The sequence below is a fragment of the Patiria miniata genome, unplaced genomic scaffold (genome assembly GCF_015706575.1).
Source record: "Patiria miniata isolate m_02_andy unplaced genomic scaffold, ASM1570657v1 HiC_scaffold_14, whole genome shotgun sequence".
NCBI classification, from domain to species: domain Eukaryota; kingdom Metazoa; phylum Echinodermata; class Asteroidea; order Valvatida; family Asterinidae; genus Patiria; species Patiria miniata.
Genome location: NW_024037052.1, coordinates 5,142,498 through 5,164,420, shown reverse-complemented (window position 1 = coordinate 5,164,420; position 21,923 = coordinate 5,142,498). Strand labels below are relative to the sequence as shown.

General features: G+C 38.5%; 1 protein-coding gene across 2 annotated transcripts in view; it reads right to left on the bottom strand.

Moving 5' to 3' along the window:
- The window catches only part of LOC119721939 (kielin/chordin-like protein), a 137,557-nt gene extending 115,841 nt beyond the window's left edge, over positions 1-21,716 (bottom strand). The window contains exons 1-8 of one of the 2 annotated variants that reach the window (XM_038191895.1): positions 21,571-21,716; positions 20,492-20,711; positions 16,784-17,313; positions 14,259-14,331; positions 9,519-9,860; positions 4,036-4,157; positions 3,140-3,274; positions 487-754 (exon numbers count right to left, since the gene is read on the bottom strand). In XM_038191895.1, the coding sequence (XP_038047823.1) occupies positions 487-754; positions 3,140-3,274; positions 4,036-4,157; positions 9,519-9,860; positions 14,259-14,331; positions 16,784-17,313; positions 20,492-20,594 (1,573 nt within the window). In that variant the 5' untranslated portion in view covers positions 20,595-20,711; positions 21,571-21,716. The remainder of the gene's footprint in view (positions 1-486; positions 755-3,139; positions 3,275-4,035; positions 4,158-9,518; positions 9,861-14,258; positions 14,332-16,783; positions 17,314-20,491; positions 20,712-21,570) is intronic. The other variant, XM_038191896.1, reaches the window with a different exon arrangement.
- Between the last annotated feature and the right edge of the window lie 207 nt (positions 21,717-21,923).

Genomic DNA, 21,923 nt, shown 5'->3' with positions numbered 1-21,923 from the left:
TCAATTTCTTGTCCACATATATCAATAGTGTAGGTCTCTGAATAGTGGAAGTATGAGGTTGCGGGGTTTTTCGTGTGTTTTTTTTTACCACCCTGTATAAGGAAACCATGCCCATGCTGCATCCGTTGTACTCTCATGTTGTGAGTCACTTTTGTATTATTGGAAAATAGCAAACCAAAAAAAGGAAATCTATTTTCATGGTTGGACTCAAGAACAGCACAGACAATACATACAGCTGATAATATTCAGCGTCGTATGTCAGGCTGCTTTTCAGCAGGTGAGATATGGTGATGCAACCACTGTCCATGTGACTGTGTTTTCCTCTTTTTTTCCATGTATCTTTCTTTGTTTAGTTTCATACCTCATACCTTTTTAATCCTCATGGTTTATAATACCATGACAAGGGGCCACATTCATATTGTAGTCTGGGAAGAACAGCAAAATTATTTCAAAACAAACAATCTTTTGCAAGTTGCTTTCCCTTACCAGCATAATTAACTTCACATCTCTGAGTGAACATGTCAAAGTAGTACATGACCCCTCGCTGTTCACACCCATTGGTCTTTGGAGGGGCAGCGCAGACATTCTTCATGTTTTGGCAGTGATCACCCCCACAACCCGGTGGACAAAGACATGAGTAGTTGCCGTTGCCGGGGAGACTCTGGCACGTTCCACTGTTCATGCAGGGGTTGGACAGGCAAGGGTTCAGGCACTCCGGCCGGTCGTTTTGAAATGAGCAGAGTGCTTGTCCTTGCTGGAATAGGAAACAACAAACTTTATAAATTCTTCCAGACAAACACCAAGCTTTAACCTGGATATTCCAACTTAAGTGAAATTTTTGTATGTCGTGAAGGACCAATAAGTGTCCTTCATGTACAACTTTGAGTACTGAGACTATATGACGGAAGTGAAGATTTAGAGAGCACATGATTTTCGAATTTAGTATTCGATTATTCTAACTTGATCAAATATTTAATATTGAAAATGCCCCAATCAAGATAAAGTGCACCAGCCTAAACTAGCTGCCAATCGATTTGCGAGCTCATGCGGTTGTCAAAAACTGAAAAAAATCTTTATAAAGTAATGTAAAGAAGAGGTATTGGAACTGCTAATATCTGACTGATTTTAACAAGAAAGTTTGAGATTTTCTTCCTCATGGAAGCTTGAAAAGTGGGTTTCCACAAAAGTGTAACGTTTGATAAACAACAAAACCAAGTAACCTATACAAGTAAAATAACGTTGCGGAAATTTCTTATCACTTCCTTGAGACCTCCAACATTTATTTAACATTTGAAGTGGAAAAAAAATATGCTTTTTTAGATATTCGTTTGATGATTAAATATTCAAATATCAGGTATCTTTGGCACAACCCTAACAAGTTTCCACGTTTTAGAAAGAGAATAGCAAGGCACTACTATGTTTTAAGAAAATTCAAATTGTTCTATGGCAAGGAAACTATGTATACGCACATGCTCCACAGCTGAATGGCATCTCCAAAATATCTACTTATGGAATTGCCAATTTTTCACCCAATTATAATGTACATGCACTCCGTCAGACAATATCGCAGTGCTGCTTTTTACTGCAAATATTCTGCATTCAAGCTGTTCACCAATATCACAAGTGTACATAATAGCTCTGCTGTAGTGGATGCGCAAACTCGACAAGCTTATTGAAAAAAAAATTGGAATAACAAGTAATTCATAATGCCCTTTCAACAAGGTGAATCTCAAGGCTATTTTCACGGCGATGTGTGGAAAACCAGCGACTGGACAAACAAGGAATGGTGCTCAACAAAAGCACACCATTTTTTATTGAATGGAAACTCACTATATCATTCATTTAATAAGCTGGCAGGCAATGTAAGCAAAAATAAGCTCATGTTTATAAAAATTAAAAAAGTGATGTAAAAATTGCAGAAAATTGGGGGAAACATGGAAAAGAATCAAATTACAGATGACAGTGGTTGGCCGTTGTGTTTGTCTGCAAACGTCTGTGTTTTTCACACTAAGTTAGGGACTCGCCATGAAGCGGGCGACTCATCCTCAAAGTGGGTAACAAGTGGCAAAGCCGCTAATAGCAAAGCAGGCGAGACGAAGACTCATAGTTTATACTACTTTTTGTGCTCACCCTCATTGGGTTTTTTTTCAAAAGGTTTTATTTTATCTCAGAAGGCGAATTCTATAAATTCTTTTCTACAGGGTGTTTCACAAGAAACCGAACCATCAAAGGGTCCTCTTTTTTTAAAGCTTAAAAAAATACATCACAAATATCTATACATATATTTAGAGAGTATAGTCCATTAGCTTTTCAACAACGAAAAAAACTTTTCAATCGGGTAAATATTTATTGAGTTATGGCCACTTGAAAAAAGTGCCGATTTTTCAATCTGTCCACTGTCTCAATTGTCGTTTGTCAGGAATGTAATGGATTTGCGGTGAGGGTAGTTTTGCTTTCTTTAATGTTTTAATATCTCTCTCTATTTTTATTTTTAATTTTTTGCAACAATAGTCGTTTATTCTTTTGGCAGTAATTGTAGTCCTGAAAAGGACTGTTTGGTTAACTTCTTAAATGTTTACTTTACTGCTCTGTCTCTGCCCTCTACTTGGTAGCCTTTTTTTCACAAATGCAAGTCTCGGTGCTTGTTCTTATTGCGGCAGTCAAAATCAGTCGCCGTGGACAAAATGAAAAAGTGGTACTTGTTTTCAATTGGCCATAACTCAATAACTATTTGCCTGATTGGAAAGATGTTTACGTTGTTGAAAAGCTAATGGATTCTACTCTCCAAATATGTATAGACATTTGTGGGATGTTAGAGGTCCTCTGTGTCTTGGGCGTGGCATATGAGTGGCGGTGCCCAGTCCTCTCCTCTCGCCGTCTTACCTTCCCTGAACGAATCAGGTACCCAGTTTACTGTTGGGTCGTCAGAGAGAGTTTTCCCGTTTTGGGTCTGAATGGGATTCGAACTGCCAACCTTCCACTCCGTAGCTCACGCTCTAACCGCTCGGCTACGAGACCCCTATATCTTCGCTATGTATTGTTTTTAAAGCTGTGAAAAAGAGGACACTTCCTGTTTTTCCAGCGAAGAGAAAAATCAGTGGCCTTTCAATTGTCCAGTATCAAAGAGAGTGTTGCTAACCTGACAATAGCAGACAGTGCAAGGGTCTGGTTGCCAGGCTTGGCCTTCCTGATACTCCTGGCCATCATACATGCAGGACATCACCCGACATTCACAAGCCTCTCGCTGCACTAGACGAACTTCCATTGAGGCAACCTGTCACAAAACAACAACAAAGCCTTAGAAAGGCCCAAAGACTCTTAACCACTTCGCGCCGGGATTATTTTTGCCGAAAATTTCGAAATTTTCCAGTCAATTTCTGATATACAGCCAAATGCCACAAATGCCACTGATTCCCAAGAGTCATTTCAACAGTATTTGTACGATATTTCTTGCCGTAACCTCAAATGTTTCAATACTCCAAGTTGTGCTCTGCGTAAATTGTACAACAATAGGCTGTGCACAACGGCCAATTCAAGATCAACACACGGTCCGCCTCCACAGACGTCACAGACTTTGTGTGTGTGTACAAAAGGCACGAGGGATTAGCATGTTTAGACGTCATCGACGTCTTAACCCGTCAGCCACCCCCGTGTAAAAAAACGGTCAATGCCTGTTACTACGTCGTCCAACGCAAACTGGTTAAGACCTGAAATAGTCTGTTTTTCGTTGAAGTTAGCAATTGAAATCTTGAGATTAATTTCAGAGATTTGATTTCAGATTAATCTTGAGATTAATTTTGGTTCAGTGTCAGCAGCACATTCAGGGTTTTTGGGGGGAGGGGACAAAATCACAGTCAATCAATTTCAATGAGGGAGCGGACAAATTCGTGACAGACCATTCCATCCTGGAAGGTAGCCACTTGGCTTTTTCAGGTCACCTGACCATCGCAAAATAAATAAATGGAACACTTCATTCCTAATCCTAATTTTCTAAATCATTTTGAGGACACTCTTGCGTGCACACAGCAGGCCTACCTGTGATTTGAGCATGTTCATCATGGTCCTCATGTCTTGTACGATGGTCTCCAGTTCCAGGATGCGTTCTTCCTGCAGCGTCAGAAGTGACAAGCCAAGGTCCTGCTCTAGTATCCCTGGCTCTGCTCAAATAAAATATGATTAAAGCACAAGAGATATGAAATACACTAACCAATTTCAGGAGTGGCCATGCAGAGAAAAAAAAACTCAAAAAATTGAAATAAACTTATGGGAAACTGACTGACTAGGAGCATTATAATTATTAAAAGTTGAACAAAGAAATTGACTGGACCAGGGTCTGAACTTGTGACCTCCGGATTACCCAGCCCTATGTTGGCGGTTCCCATTTTTTCGGTGTCTTTGTTCAAGAGCACAATTGAGTGTATAAAAAGAGTGGGCCTATACGTATAAATTCCTGTAACATGCAGACATTTATGGAACCAATTAATGAACAATTTACGTGCAAATATGGAGAATTATTTTGTCTATTACATGTATCACCTTTTCTAATGCAAATGAACTAAAAACTTTGCTGCTGTAGCAAAATAAATTATCCAAAGAATTTTTTTCCAATTTAACAAGACTGTCTATACAATTTCCAAAAAATATCTGATATTCAAAAGCAAAACTGTCTAAATATAATATAATCAGATTTTCCACAATTGACCCTTGCGAAAGAATTTTTTTTACACCCCCGATCTCAATTTGGTTTGGTCTAAAATCTTTTTTTTTTTTTTTTCAAGGCAGTTTGGTTACCAGTGATTTTTGATTCCGGTCATTTCCCAAAACAACTTTGGCTGGAAGACTCATTTTCCATACATTTTACTGGCTTGGGAGAGAAAAACACAGTAAGACCTTGCATACTCCACAAACAAAAGTGCAAAGGGTCTTTTTGTTTAGGACAGGAAGGAAGAAGGCCTTGGAAGCACAAAGCAACACTGTAATTAGTTAACCACAATTATATGCCCATATGCTGGCTAATACTTAATGCTATTTTTAAGTTGCTGTTGAAAAGCTGAACATGGGAACACACAAGGCCCTTCAGCCTGAACCAAAACCTTCGAGTTAAGATTTGCAGAAATACTTGTATGATACAGGGTGGTGCAAAAAGAAGGAAACCCACTTCTGTCAGCAATTTTCACCTACATGTACTTGTGGAGCTTATTTCAAAAATTCAATTATATTAAAATATTGATCTTTAAACATAAGTGACTAAAAAATGATTGTAAATGCATATAATGTCTCTGAGATATGGTAGTTTAAAACTTTCATGTACCAAACCTGTTTGTCCACGGATGGTTTTAATCCATCTGCTTGTCTGAGCTCAAGAGCTTTATTTGAAGACAAAAACACTGCACTAGACTTACACGAGGACAAGTGATTTCGGTGACTTGTATTCAAATTAGCATAAATAACACTATTCTTGCGATTTTTTGAAATATTTTTTCACCATGTATGGTTGATGAGCTATACTTCACTACACTGTAAAAAAAACTAGTTTGAATAAGTTAAGTAAGTAGGTTAAAATTCCTGTCAAAAGGTTTCCCTTTTTTTGCACCGCCCTGTATAAATGTCAGTGCAACGATTTTAAAATATTGATCACTTTATGAACAGCAAAAGAATTTTTGAGAACACTTCAGCTTATTACTTTGATTTTACAATGGCAGCACTTTAGCACAAACAACAAAATTACAACTCCAAAACAAAAAGGTCAAATGAAATGATATCCCGTAAGTGGAAAAACAACTATTGGATATTTGAACTTTTATTCTGCAAACAGGAAAACATGATTTTTCAAGAATTTCAATCATGATTTGACCGACTGAATGAAGCGAGTTATAAAGAGACGTCCAGCCGGGATGGCATGCGCCAACACATGGAACCAGTTAACCTCTCAACAGGATACCAGCTACTGGCTGTCACGTGTAATTACAGTAGCCACAGCATTCTTTGATGTGTCCTAGTGACAGGGACCGCAGACCACAAACCTTGGAAATGCCTTCTCATACATGTACATAAATAGGATGCTACATGCAAACCACTTAAAGGCTAAAATGATTTTGTATTAGTATACCTCATACATATTCATGAGCAGTGGCATAGCACAGTCATTTTTATGGGGGCGCTGGGGGCTGGTACCATCTGTCAATGGGGGTGCTGTTCAAAACCGACGATTATGCACACTAACGGACAATATAGGGTGCTTTAAACGGCGATACATGCGCGAAACTAACAAAAAAGGCACCAGCAACAGCCGATGGCACCATAAAGGCCACCACTGAGGCCAAGTTTGGGCAAGGACCATTAGTCGACTAGTGGTTGATTTGTGACGTACCTTACGCCTGCGCACTGATAGCAACGTGCGAATGTCTCTAGTCAAACGCTGGTCAAAATGTCATCGCAAAACTTCTGGATCCTGGCTCTCTGCTAGCGTTGTGAATGCACGCGGCTAGTGGTTACCAGCAAAGCAACCAACCCCAGTAGGCTGGTTCCAAATAGTCGACTAGCGTAGTCAACCACCGTTGACTAGACAGAGTTCGGGCAAACGTTAGTTAACCATTGGTCAACTATAGTCCTTGCGCGAACTTGGCCTTACTTTTAAAAATGGGACTTGTTCAAAAATATTTGGGGGGGGGGGTAAGCGCTGGTGAAAAAAATGGCATTTGAATAGAAAAAGGCAGTCTTTACAAAATATTGGGGGGTAAATCCCCCCCCCCCCCCCCCCCCCGGCTACGCCCATGATGAGCAAGAGCTGAAGTCTTACTGGTCCATTCACAATCACATGTCAGCGGCTAGTTTTGCTGTTTACCAAAGCATGCATGCACACAGGGTAAATACGCATGCGCAGTTGACTATCGCATGGGTTACCCATACACTAGTCTACTACGCATGCATTTTAGTAAACAATCATGTAACTATAGCACATGGGTAGTGCATAAGCGCAAACATCACCCTAGCTGCATGAAAAGATGGCAGCACACACGGCAATGTTCTGCCAACAAATTTTGGTGAATATGTGTGAGGTATATTGTTTTAATCGGAAAAACAAATATAGGGGGGTAGTTGATATTAGGTCTCCTTGGTGTAGAAAGTTGACAAACTATTCTGTCAACTTCCAATACCTCGAGAACTAGTATCAAAACCATTTTATATTTGTATACTAATAAGAAAGTTTAAAGGATTCCTAAAAAATACCTGTAACCCCCTCACCCATCCTGACACAGAGAGAAAGAATGAGAACCAAATGAACCTCTGCATTCTATAGTCTGGGTCAGGGTAGGGAAAGGTATAAGTTACCCTTACAGAGTTCACATTTCTAATTCACCAAGTTGATAATTAACAAGATTCACCGAGGTCAACTGATGAAGCAGGGCTATTTTAACTTTTAAGCAACAATTGTTTGACCAAAATGTCTATTAAGTCCTCCAAAAGTATGCCCATATTTTGCAGTTCCTCTCAAATTTGCCTTCAATAGGTCTCGTTCAAATGACGTCATTTCCTACAGACCATCCCTGTGCATCGGCATTTTGAGCGTCAACTTGCATAACGCGCATCGACTGCGTCGTATTTCGAACACATTTCGAGCAACAAGCGCGCGTGTTTGGAACATTTTCAACACTGTGCAATGCGTACTTGATTGTGTAAAATATGCAGAACTCCTACAGAGATGGCTGTTACTGAGCGAGTCCTACTGCCATTCATAATTGGTTCAATTCATTGTAAGTTCATCTAAAGAAATTTGACGACAGCAATATTTCAAACCCGTGATCCCTGGAATAGCACACCAGTACCCCACAATGTTGTAGTTACATGATGTGTTTTGGTCATTTTTTCAATTTCTTCTCACATTATATTAGTAAGTCAAACATAAATCATTGTGCTTTGTTACATGTGTCACACATAACTCTCTTGGTGGAAGTTGTATTAGTTTAACCCTTACCAACAAAACTCAAGTGCATGGATTAAAATCACCAGTGAAAAAGTCCATCCCATTTCCATTGTGTGCATGGGATATTGCTGCATGATGATACCACAGTGCGTTAGGGGAATTAAACATGGATGCTTACATTTATAAATGAAGTCTACAGCTTACCTTTCAGACAAGTTATGATCTGCTTCCACAAAATGATAATAAAATCAAACAAGTCTTTTACTGAATGTAATGACCAGTCTCAGCCACAATTTGAACTAGTTAAGGAGCACTCTCATTCAGATTGCACTGTTTGGCTCTAAAGGGTACCGGTTCTTCTCACAAAAGAACAGATAGAAAGATCATTCAGTCGTTTTTGACAACATTTTGACGATGTGGTTTGTATTGTTGATGTACCCTAATGTGGCGCGGCCCCTAACGTGGCACACTTTGATTTTTCGCCTATATCGCCTAGCTAGAGCTAACGTTTTAACTGACACTCCCGTTCATAAATCACGAGTTTATCTACCCGTTAGCATGTTGGAAGAACAATTTCAGCGTGATTTTCTGATTTTATTTCGAAGTATACAGTGAACCCTTTGAAATGCCCCCCAAAAGGAAAAAAAAAAATACTTTTCTGACAAACTCAGTTGGGTATGTAAGTAGAGATTATGATGGTCTATCAGAATTTATCAACTTTAGAGAAATTCCTGAATGTTAATTTGGAATTTTCCGAGATTTATTCAAGTGTGCCACCTTAGGGAACACTCAGCTGATGTTTTATTTTGGATTAAATTTTTACGAAACCGAAATTGTTCACAGAGGTTAAATAGCAAGCATTAACAAGGTGAAAGTTCCAGTATTTCACTGAATAAATTTGAAGTTTGTCAACAAAGAAGTTTGGCAACACTACATGAGGAAATTTGGGGTAAACGTCGAAGTGCGCCACGTTAGGGAACACCACTATAAGTCCTGTTTCTCTGACATTCAATTTAGAAATCTGTCTCTTTAAGAACTCAAACATGGGTCTAATGTTCCATCAAGGTTTACAAGTTTGAAGAGCTCTTACTGTAATCCAGGGGCAGATCTAGCTTTCAAGAAAAGGGGGGGGGGGTCCGTCTGGGGGAATCAATTTAGGAACTTTAGCGTTCATTTATTGTTCATAAATACCCGAGACAGTTTACCCATTCCTATTGGTCGAGAGCCTGTCATATTGCCGGTTTTAAACAGCTGATAAAGACTGGCTGGCTGGTCTTAAACACTTTTCCAGTGTCACATGAAATTTGGACTCCTATGAAATCCGGTGCCTTGTACCGTTTTATTGGTTGAACATTCACAGTCCTCATTGCCTTCGCCTTCGACTCGTGTAATTACCAGCATCCAGACTCCAACCAGTCTTAAACATAAGTGTTTAAAACCTGCAAAGCACACATTTATTCTCTTATTTTAAGTTCCATTTGACTAGCATCATAACATTAGCGGGGATGGGGGTGGTGGTTGCAACCCCCCCCCCCCCTTAGATCCACCACTGAAAGTCAAGTTGTGAGAAAAGAGAGTATTGTATTAGACAAACCTGTAGCAGTTTGTGCAGCCTTTGCATTGGGCAGGCCTTCACGGACTAGTTGGTCAAACGCTGCTTTGGATTCAAAGACTGGTGCGTCTTTAAGTGCAGACAATGATGGCGATTCCATTGGTGCCTCATCGCTGAGTACGTCTGCGGCCGTTCCTTGTGAGGAATCTGAGGCAGTACTGGTGGTTGCATTAGCAGAGTGAACGGTGGGGTTAGTGTGAGATGTGCTGGGTGTATTATGACTGGTGTCACTGGGTGCGCCACCCTGTGCATCACCCTGTGCATCACCCTGTGCGTCACTCTGTGTGTCATGAGGTGCGATAGTGGAATCATTACTTGGTGCTTCTAGAAACCAAAACACAACACAGATACTGTGAGAAACTGACACATCACAAACAAACTACAGAAACAAACTGAATTCCTAAATACAAGGTTGATAGATATATATTCCAATAGGTCTCTCTCAAATGACGCGTCATTTCCTACAGATCAGCCACGTATTTTGAGCGTTTTGAGCGTCGACTTGCATAACGCGCATTGGCTGCGTCGTATTTCGAACACATTTCGAGCAACAAGCGCGCGTGTTTGGAACATTTTCAACACTGCACAATGTGTGCTTGATGCGTAAAATACGCAGGTGCAGTTCTCCTACAGAGATGGCTGTCTTTAAAAGAGACATATACTCCCAGACAACTGTGGATGATACAGTGTCTGATAAAACTTCGAGGAACACAAAGTAACTCAAATTTTATTGTTCAATTTGGTAAAATAGTGAGTAAATTATTATTACATTTCTGTAATAATTTTTGTTGAATAAAAGGTTCAAAAATTACTCCAATTAATTTTTCTATTCATTTTTGCTTGTAGTCCCAAAATGAAACTGCTACACTAAAAAAAAAAAAAAAGGTATCGCCCATTATAATTGCATGCAGATAAAAAATAATAATATTTGTAAAAATGTTTGCAGATGATGCCGCAGAAGTTATTCTTTTTATGTTTTTCAAATGAATACCAAAGTCTCAATTAAAGGGAAAATACAACATTTGCTTTTGCTGTAATTTTCAGTAATTGATGAATATGGGGGTTTAAGGTCAGTCTAGCTGGCTTGTACACGCTCACTAAATATGATAAATTGGGAGCAGTATTTGAGAAAAAAAAAGTTTTTTCCAACGCTGGTCGGCCGACCAGCGTTGGAAAAATACCACTTTTCTTGACAATGTCAACACACCAGGTGCCAGGATTTTACAGGATGTTTTAGACTGTCATTCACTAACAGTCCAGTAAGCTATTTCGTGATAATTTGGCAGTTTTGTTTTTCAATGTTTGCAAATGTCGTATATTCCCTTTACATTGAAAATAGGAGAAAAGGTACATTGATCAGACTCCTTGGGCTAGACCTCCAGACCGAGTCTCGTAAAATCTGTTTGCAATTGTAAGGCAGGATATTGTGGGTATAAACAGTCAGTCTGTGGGTTTCTTTCCTCTGACAAACATTTTGGCAGGCCACACTATGAATAACAAAAACACATAGAGGGACAGTATGGAGTAGGATGTTCATTTACATAAGTATTACAGTTATGACACTCATGATGTCGTGGGTGTATAGATGGGGCTTTTGAAAGAGTAATCTGAAAAGAGTATAGGTGGAATAATTTTTTCTCTAAAAGCGATGACATTGTCGGATGAATGAACTTGGCCAAGGTTGAAAAACTGAACTCCACAACATTCCAAGCAATGACTAAATGACTAGAACTCCAAGTCAGTAACTCCTACTATAATTTTTACAGAAAATCTACACACTAACTTGTCTGCCTGCGTTAGTTAGTTTTCTCAGTTTTTCTGCTATAATCTGCAATGGCTTTGTTTCTACTATAATCTGCAATGGCTTTGTTTGTGCACGTGCATTCTAGCCTTTTTCATGTACAGGCCTACAACCCAAAATGTTTGATTTTTGATTCGGCTCAAGTGAGTATGCACATGATTTTGTGACATTCAATTTGATGCAAAATTTGAAAACAAATCACATGCACAGCCACTTTATGGATCAACTGTTTTGAAACTCTCAAGCTTATACTCTATACTGTTTTGCGCAGACACAATTTGAGTGAATTGAACAGTCACTTGGTCCAAATTAACCAAGCTTGCAGTGTGAAAAGAGCCATGGTGTGGGTCTACAGAGATGATTGTTCCAATCATGCAATACCACAAGAAAAAAATATTGTGTCCATTTGTTTTTGAAAAAGAAAAGCCACTGGATTTGAGAGATTGCCACGGCCAAAGCTATTAGGAAGTCAATGCATTTCCCACAGGAAAGCATGCGAAGTACACTCAAATGCCAGACCATTGCCAGACATTATTGCCTTTCTAAACACACAAGACAATTCGTAACTTCCTCAACAGACAAAAACCGTACACGCACAGGAACATTGGTTGTCTGTATAACCACAACCAAAAAAATCAAAATCTACTTTCTCTAGCTTTAGTAAATGTTGTGGATAGCAGTTCACAATTCACCCCCAAAACATCTCATTTTTGTAAACACTTACATCATTGGGGAATTGAAAAAGCTTGTTCAGTTTTGTACACTGATTGTCGTCAATCCACAATGAACAAGTGGCACTTCCTTCCCCCTTCCACCAAATTAAGATTTAAAAAGGGTTTTAAGTTACTTTAGTTCACTTGTAAAGTCCATTACATTGTACACATACATGTACAAATTCTTTTGTCTGACAGTGCAAATGCTAGAATTGTGTTACTCGCTAGATTAAAAACTAAAGTAAAAACACCTCAATTAACACAACCAGAGAGCCCAATATTTACTTATACTTGTGATGATTCAGTTAGAGAAATTACAATTGAATTGTCATTTTTCAAACCTTTACCATATTTTCCAGAACAAAAAGTAGCATGCTTAGTCATAGTTATCATTAATATTAGTATCACTGTACATGTAGTGACAGAAATTTGAATTCAGATAAAAACCTTCTACAATAGTTCATCGTGTCAAACCTTTTTTGTTTAAGTTCATCTTCTGTGACCATTATGTCACTTTTTGGCACTAGGTTTTGTTGTAGAGCCTCAATTTGATCAACCACAGTACACTTTTGTGCATAAAAAGCCACAGCACTTGTTGACAATCTTCGGTTTGTAAACATTTTTCTGCTTTATTTTCACCCAAAAGAAGGAAGAAGGCTGTTCTTGTGACTTCACTACTTGGGTGACAGCAGGGTCGCATTGACCTTCTCAGATCCAATAATGCGGGGATTTGGGGGCAAAGGGTTCAATGTGATTATAATAGTTTTCTTGTTCAGCGTCTTTATTACCAGGGGCAGCAAGTTGGGCAAAGGAAGGTGAACTTCCTCCAAATGAATTACGAGTCACTGACATCACAGATACAGCCAGACATGTGTGGCTAGACATCATATGACAAACTCTCCTTCAACCCATTGCTCATTGGAATGAAAATAATGGCTTCCTATACAAACAGGGGCTGCGAAAACACTATTGCCTAATCAAACTACGTGCATATACATAGTGTAAGACTTATTAATGGGGGGATTCCATTTTGAAAAGTCTGATTTGTTTTATTCAAACTGAGGTATTAACCCCACTCTGGTTTTTATTACATTCATGTCATGGTTAAATGCATGCATATGGTATTTTTCAAAGACTTACTCATAGACTTTCCAAGACTTTCTCATAGATTTCCGTATTTCTTTGTCTCACTTTATTTGTTGTTTTTATTGGGGGGAGGGAACAGCTGGAAAAAAATTTGTTAACAGCAACCTAACCTTTAATGTATGTGGATTTTTTGCAACCAAATTGCTCACCTCAAGCTCATTACATCTACATTTGGCCAAAATATTTTTTTAAATATATTTTGAAAACATCAAATATCTTCTACATGCCAGCTTTTGCTGTATCTGTTAATTAAACAATGAAACAGGTTAATTACACAGACTACCATTAAAGGTATCCTAATGTAAAGAAAGTGAGTATAAAATACTGACAGACAAACATAAAAAGTTACAAAATGAAATTATATTCCTACCCATCTACCTGGATAATTTTTATGGCATATGCGATCTTATGGTTAAATGCCTGCATACTTTTATTTTTGCAAAGACTTTCTCATAGATTTCCTTATTTCTTTTTCTCAACGAGTTTTTTCCCCTTTTTTTAGGATGGGGAAGTTGAGGGGGGAGGGGAAAAAAAGAGAAAAGGAAATGTACATCCTCCCAACCCAGCCCCCACTCCCCCCAGTATATATGTATGCCCTTGCACACACAACTGTTTAGTTTACACAAAAGTAACTCCTTATTACATCCGTGATCTAAAGTTGGATCTAGACACACCTAGTATGTGTCACACATCAGACTTGGGGTGCCAACAAGGCGTGCACCATGCAACATTTTCAGCAATTCAAAGCTTTTTTTTAACGTATCTGACAAAATCACTAATCAGCAAAACAGATCGATCAAAAAAGCTCTGATTTCAAGTCAAAAAGTGTCTCCTTTCAAAACTTTTTTCATTTCAAGAGTGTGAAACAAAATTAGCTGCCCAATCTGAAATCAAAAATGTGTCTTACATGTATATATTTATTCAAGAAAAAAAATCAGAGGATAAAATGCGACTTAAATAATTCTTAGAGTTTCAACTAAAGTCAATTTCATTTCTCAAAAAGTCGAGTTTCATAAGAACATCTAGAAAACATATTACAATTGTTGGAATTATTATAAGTACCTTCAATATCAGGACAAGTCCATGGCATCGTAGTTAATTCTGACGGATACAGCCAGAATTCTTCTATCCAACCCTGTTAAATAAATAAAGGAACATTTATTTGGAATTGTGTAATCAAAGGGACCACCAACTTTGTTTTTGTGCAAATTACCATAAGATTTGGCAGCGGCCTTTAAGCAGACCCAGGTGAAAAAGTAGGAGAAACGGGACAAAATTAGGACTTTGGATGACAAAATCAGGATAAAAATAGGATTTTTGCGGGCTTTCAGGGGTAGTTTTCGTTGATACTCGCCCATGTCCACAGCATCATAAGCCTCATTTGGCATGTTTTGTACTCACAACACTTGTGCTCCATCCTCAACTAAGCTCTTGGAAGTACAGTTGCAGTACTCCTGAACCCAAGCCCATGATTTACATGACAGTGTGTAAAACACTGTTATGACAAATATTCAATGAGATTCCAATTTTCAGAGTTGTGCCCAGGACATTAAAAAAAACAGGCAAAAAATTAGAAAAAAGTAGAAATTTCAAGAAAAAAAGTAGTAAAAGTAGGAGCAAAGTAAAAAATAAAGAATGCTAAAGTAGGAAAGTGTGTGTGGAATACAGTTGACGCCGTATATATTTATGTTGGTTCATTTTGCCTCTTGCTGTTTTTCATGGTTTTACAACCTCTTGCAACTCTTCAAAATGGACTCTTTTTAGAGTACAGAATTAATTGCATTTTCAGATCAAAACAATGCCCAATGTACAATACATACAATGTAGGGTTATGTGTCTCTAGATTGTGCAATTTCTGCCCACATGCAGGTCACCATACAAAAAGAGTTAAATTTACATTAGTTGCAAACTTTGGTTCATTAAGGTAAGACTTCTAAGTTCTATGGGTTTTTTTAATTTAAAGCTTGTTGAAAGCAAAATCTCTCCCAAACGAGAAGATACCGGAATCATGACAAAGGTTGAAATGTTGAGAACTTAATGTACACATCCCAAGCTAGTTCAACACCAACAAACTAACTACAAGCCTGAAATTTAATTAATTAATGCTCTTTCAAATAGGATCTGCCTCATCTGACTCATTTCCACCCAGCAGATCACATGCTAGAAACATGGAGCTATAAAAAGTAGTTGTGTTTAGTTAGGGTAGCAAAACTCCAGACATTAGGCAAACTTTTTTTTAAAAGTCCATCAACCTTCACCAGAAGATGGATAGGGTCCTTGGTGTGTGTTCCTAGCTCCATGGTGTAATCAAGATCATGGTTCCCTGGCTGCATAAAACTTTAAGCTGTTAGTTTTCACTGAGCACAGGACAGTCCTTGTTTATTTTCTTAACAGGGCCAGGGTTCTTACTGGGCTGAGGTCTCCCACAGGGCACAATGGAGGGTCACAGAATTGGGGGTGGTATACATCCCTTGAGAAAACAACACTGCTGCATCCGTATATCAATTATATATCAATAATGAAACAGCGATACAACATTGACAAATAGCATAAAGAAATTATTGATGTGTTTGGAAATTGTAAAAAATGGGAACTTAGTAAATGTTCAGCAACAATTTAACAAAGTATTACTAAATGATGGACCAACATTTTCTGCTCCAGTGAGAGTTCAATCATGTGGAAGAACTGAACAGTGACCTTACCCCATCAGAATATATAAAAGACCAAACACAATAAGTTATGTACAAATTTGCACAACAAGTGTTTTGCCACTATATTAAAAAGTATAACTTGATGTTCCTGGGAAGTGATCGAGTATACCAAAGGTGCTGTTAATTAATGCTTTGTTAGACAAGTTAAACAGGTAAATTACAAACATATCACTAACTCGTAATTTCAAAAAAAAATTAAAATGGAAACAAGGTTTGGAGTAAGATACATTTTTTTACATTGTGGTTTTGTTCAATTGTTTGGATTTTTGTTATAGCGAACTGAGATTTCAGTTGCTGAATAATGAAATGAGGTTTAAATTTTAAATGCAACAGAGAATTAGCAAAATTATGAGAGTTTTCCTACTTAGTTTCTTTTTGTCAAAGTTTGTAATTTGTTACACGATATTATAATATGAAGGGTTTCACTTGCATTTTCAATTCTATAATTAAGAAATTTGTGCTCACCGAATATAAGTTGTTTTTTTTTCCTTAGGCTGATTCTGCAACATTCACATAACTGCAACATCATACTGAAGTTACCACATGTACATACCGGTAGTTTGAAATGTTTTTTTTTTCTTCAAAAAGTACAAATATCAATGTCCCGATTTTGAGCTACCTTATGAACACTGCATACAAACACTGTACAATGGATGCATTTCAAGTTCATTCAGCCCTTATAATTAAAGCATCACTGAATAACATCTATGAGAGGTTAAGAACTTGTCAGCGTCAAGAACGAAAGGGAAAGGTAGTCTCAACTATCAAAAGCCTATTTGCAACAAACTAAATACATGGCTTAAAATAAAACCAAACATAAGAGGACAAAATAAGCCGCCTAAAAGGGGGGGGGGGGGGGAATGACAGAAAACTTACACTGAATTTATTCTTGCCTTTCAACCCCTGCACAACGTAGACGACTGATTCCTCAGGCAGCCTCAGATTTATAGCGCCCTCTTCCAACAGCACCTCCTTCACTCCTGTACACCCTTCGTAAATTTTCATACTCGTACCCGACAGTACGATCCCGACCTGTGCCCATTCCTGCAAGTCCGTCTCAACGAACGGGGACGAGGTTAACACTTCTCTCAGGGCGTTCTCGTTAACGTTGCGGTATTTCAATCGCATGAGGCCAGTTCTCAGGTTGGTACTGAGCATGAGCCATGGACTGTTGTCCGCGGTCGTTATTGTTAGGAGCGTCCCCGCACTCTCGTAGACTTGCTTGGCTGTGATGATTAGACTTAAAGCATTACTGTCATGACTGCGAAGTTCTTGCACAGCACTGGCAGGCAGTGTGAGTATGGGAAGTGAAGGACGTACTCTGTATGAGAGTGTTCCGACGTGCGAACCTAGCGCATCTGAAACTCCTTTAATTGTTTCCCCACTTCTGAAGACTTGCAGCATGTCTAGAACACAAAGAAAGGGAGAAATGTTTTATTCCAAAAGAAATACTGAGCACAGTCGAATACCGTTAATTTAATGTTAATAAATACTTTGGAGAGTTGATAGCTTCTGATTGGTCGAGATTCAAGTACGTGGGGGTGCATGTGATAAATGGCCCCTGAACCAGCGTTAATCCAGCATCATGTAAGCCAATGAGTGGCCAAATTTACAACAGTCCTACGGTAGCTGTGTAACAACACAGCAGCATACGCGAGTGTATGCAACACAGCTGCTATGAGCGCACAGAATTGGTCTTCACAGGACATGTTCGCACTGAGGATGTTTATGACACAAGCGTGGATCTGCTGAGCACCTTTGTATAATTCTGGACACAAGGAATATGTAAATGAAATTGCAGCTTCCTCCGTCAGGTAAAAATCCAAAAACAATTTGTTGTAAATAGTTTTGCTACAGTAGCAGAAGTTCATACCCTGGACGTAAGTTGCAATGCAATGAAGATGAATAACGCATTGAAGAGACAGGGTAGCATATCACAGGCATAAGCTAAAAATGTGGCCCCTCAACATCAGGGTTCGACCTTAACTTGTTTGTTCACTAGCCAGCCGGGCTACTGAAACGGACTCTTAACTAGCCAGTGGGCATTTTCACAAGCACGTATTTTTTTCTGATCTCAAATACAAAATGGTGTATTTTCAGGCTCAATTCTGAGGCAATTTTGTCACTGTTTTTGATTAACAGATCTAATAATTTAACCCTTTAAAACAGTTGATAAAATTAGACACAAATTGATGGGGTTTTCTTTCTGAATTTAATGATTTATTTCTTCTTGTATGTTCATCTTTGCCGTATCCCAATAATTTTTCACTCGCCAGCCAGGCTGGTTAAGAAATAGTTTGACTAGCCTGCCGCTGTTTTGACTAGCAATTGGCTAGCGGGCTACCGCTAATTTCGAACCCTGAACATGAACACAAAAAGTCTGGAAATATCGACCTTCAGCTTGGTCCATTAAGCGCCCATCCCCCAACCTGGTCATTATCACACAGTGAAGACTGGGTCCTCACACTGGTAGTCCCTAAATGATAATGAGTTATTTCAATGATAAATGCTCAGTGATGGACAAACAAGGGAAATAGAAAAAATATTGACCGTGAGTTTCCAGTGTGAGCTGATGCATAAATACACCTACATGTATACCTAGTAACAATAACATGTTTTCATTGGGGGGCACTTGACACAATCACATTATTGACCAGAGGATTTTCTGTTGTGCTTTACAAACCACAGCCATGCATGCCTGCTCATTGTAAATTTGAAGATCATCTTAATGCTGTGGTAAAGTAAGGTACAAAGCCTATGGCAATTCAACGTTTTCACTAACACTATTGCAAGTTGTGGGGTGAGTCCATGATTGTGAATGGTGGCCTTTTGCAGGCTGATTGTAATCCTCGCATACATCCAAACACAACACAACAATTTGCTTCAAGAGCATACAACACTAGCATTATTAGTTTATATACCGGTACATGGGCTTGCTGACAAAGTTTGTTCAGGCCAAGAAAAAATGATGTTTTTTCTCCTGGGGAAAAATGTAATAGTCTCTTGCGATGCAAGGGTCTAAGATATTACGTGAGCTGATTCGGCGATTAATTATGCAACAACATTCTGACCATTCAGCGGGCACTTTCTATATCGGGACTCGTTATGGAAAACCTAGACACCTAATATTTTTGGTTACGTTGTGAATTAAGAAAAAAAGTCTGGGGTCACAAGCTGTGTAAAGATTGTTACGAGATACGCCAAGCCATAATAGAACCGGCCAATCACGTTTGTGTCTAGGTTTTGTAGATCTATTCGCGCCCGGCAGTTGTTCTATTACAAAACACTGCATCGAATCGACCAACCAAAAACCTAGTCCTGATTTTGGAATTAAATGACACGTCATGATTAGTAAAGTCGACTCCAATCGGCTGGCGTGCGTGGTGGCATAAGTCTGCATGCTTAGATAACAGACATTGGACCGGAGACAGGACTCCGTGACAACGGGTGATACTCAGACTAGAAAAAAGGTGGATTTTTGTTGTTGTTACTTTAAATGTTTATAGCCATTTAACAAACAGGGCAGGATGATGGTCGATTAAGTTTTTATCATTATTATAAATATTTCCAGGTGCATTCACAACAGTTAACATGTGAATCAAATATTCCTTCTGCAATTCCTACACTGTTTAGAGGCATCACTGCACGGCTTGGCAAGACCACATTGCCGACCAACTGACACAAAATTAAAATAACAAAAAATGTATGATGATATCCTGAAAAATTTATTTTTAATTTGTTTATCTATTTTTTGTATTCATTTTTTTCTTTTCTTTTTTAAACAAAAATATAGGTTCTGCATGATTTTGCAGAACGTAGGTTGTTTGGGGTAACCTGAAACAAAGGTCTTCATTTTTTTTCTTGGCCTAAGAGTATTTGCCACGGTGCCATAGGGTTACCACTTAACTCTACACTAAGGGCTTCTTATGGGAAAATTCCACAGGTTCCTTTTCTAATTCAAAAGAGTTAATCATAATGCACCTAAACCATGCAACAAAGACGCAAGGACAGTTCAATTGTACACAGGAAGTTTTCAATTTGTAAACAGGTGCAAGTTAACAAGGCTAGTTCTATGGAGTGGATTGCATGTTTGCATAGTTATACTGTCATCTTCACTGCCTTCAGTTCCATAAATGATGTATGTAAACTTGCACTGGCTTAAAGGCATAATGGGCATACAGGATCCTAAATTGCATTTAACCCAAAAGTATCAAAAAGTTTAGGGCCTACTTGGATTAAATTCCCCCGTGAAATTATTCTGTCTGGTTTGCTGTCCTTTAAAAGAACGAGAGAAATGTAGGAGATTTCCAACGATCAGTCAATTGACTGATTTTTGGAAGAGTGCTGTAGACGGAATCATGTTTCGTGATCAAAAGGTTGTGCATGGTTTTTCACTGTTTTCTCAAAAAGGGCAAATGAACTGAAAGTTCAACAGGCTAGGTTTTGACCATTCTTCTTTGGTGTTAATATTGGAAATGAACAAAATGCATGAAAAGCATATGATATTATTTTTATATGCCTTTAAGAAAAATGCATGGTCAACCTGTCCCAAAACACAAAATATGTATGTAGTATAGTACTCACCAATTTTGAAAGCACCATCGTTGGAAGACTCCCTTGCTGTTGAAAGTGTCGCAACTAACAAGGACACTAAGAGGCCCAAGGTGTATCCATGTGCCGGGGCCATCTTTGTTTCGTTTTCTTTCTTTCAAATGAGTCTGTTATCAATGAACCAGTCCTTTGAATCCCTGATTGACTAGATGGGACCGCACATCATTCTCCAAGAACTTGAGACCTGAACCAACTGTTGGCCAAATATGTGAAACATCAATTTATCAAAGTTTATACAAACAAGTTCAATGTGGAGGTATTTACAGCTTATTTCAAGAAAAATGTTGAACAAAATAAACAAAAATAACTTCTACTTATTCATATTATACATTGTAGCAATACGTTGGGTGTTCAAAAGATATCTTTTTTGTAACTTAACCACATATTTATTTATCCACTGTTTGAAGTTTTTTTTTTAAATGTCACTCGTTGATAGAAATAGAAATCAAATGAAAGATTAAGAATTAATTTGGATATCAAATGTCACAAAGCTTTTCCACAAACACAACAAGCAGTCTTTATTAAAGCCTACATCGTATAGTGCCTTCCAAGTTGTTCCAGGGGAGGAGGAACATCTAGATTTTTATGTAGAAAAATACACAGTGGTCACACTAGTGTCGTGATAAAGTTTTCAACGAAACTAAAACTTAGATCCTTCTTTTTTGTAATATAAACATGCACTGATCTACGTACATGGAATTACTAAAGTGAAATCTTGGCAATACTTCGTCCAGTTAAAATAAGTGTTCGGTCTAGCACATAAATTAGGCCTATGACTTTCCCAGTACGAGTACGGATTACTTCCAACCCGTGGCTGCTTACGACGGAGAATCATGGGGCTGCCCACCGCGTAACACCCGCCCCTCGCCCGCAAGCTACTATAACAGCGTCTTCCGTACAAACCAACGCTACGGGCCTTCAACTTGTTTACTTTCACAATCACAGTATCGATCTTAATCCACATCCGAAAACGGAGATAAGATTTTCCCAAAAGTAGGCCTACTGTAAGGGTCAAACTGAATTAGCAGTGTCCAAAAAGTCAATTTTCTTACCTCCATAGAGAATTCTTCGAGTATGCAACCGACTTTTCCAACAACCACTTGCTCGTGAGCCCGGCGGGACGACGGCGTCTTGTCAATGTTACACCAATACAAACTAATGTAGTACAGTCGAACCGAACAGAAAACTTGTCACTTTCTTACAGGTGCAAACAACTCTTTTATAGAGGGCGCTGTTAAACTTTCATGGTGGAATCTTACTTTCAAATTCAAGCCATGGTGAATTGCTAGCCTAACTAGCTAAACGAAAAAATATATATAACTGTGGTCGACTGACCGATGATTGTTTCTTTCTTGAGTTTGGTGTAAAAAATTAAACTTGAAAAAAGCGACGGCCGACCTCCAAC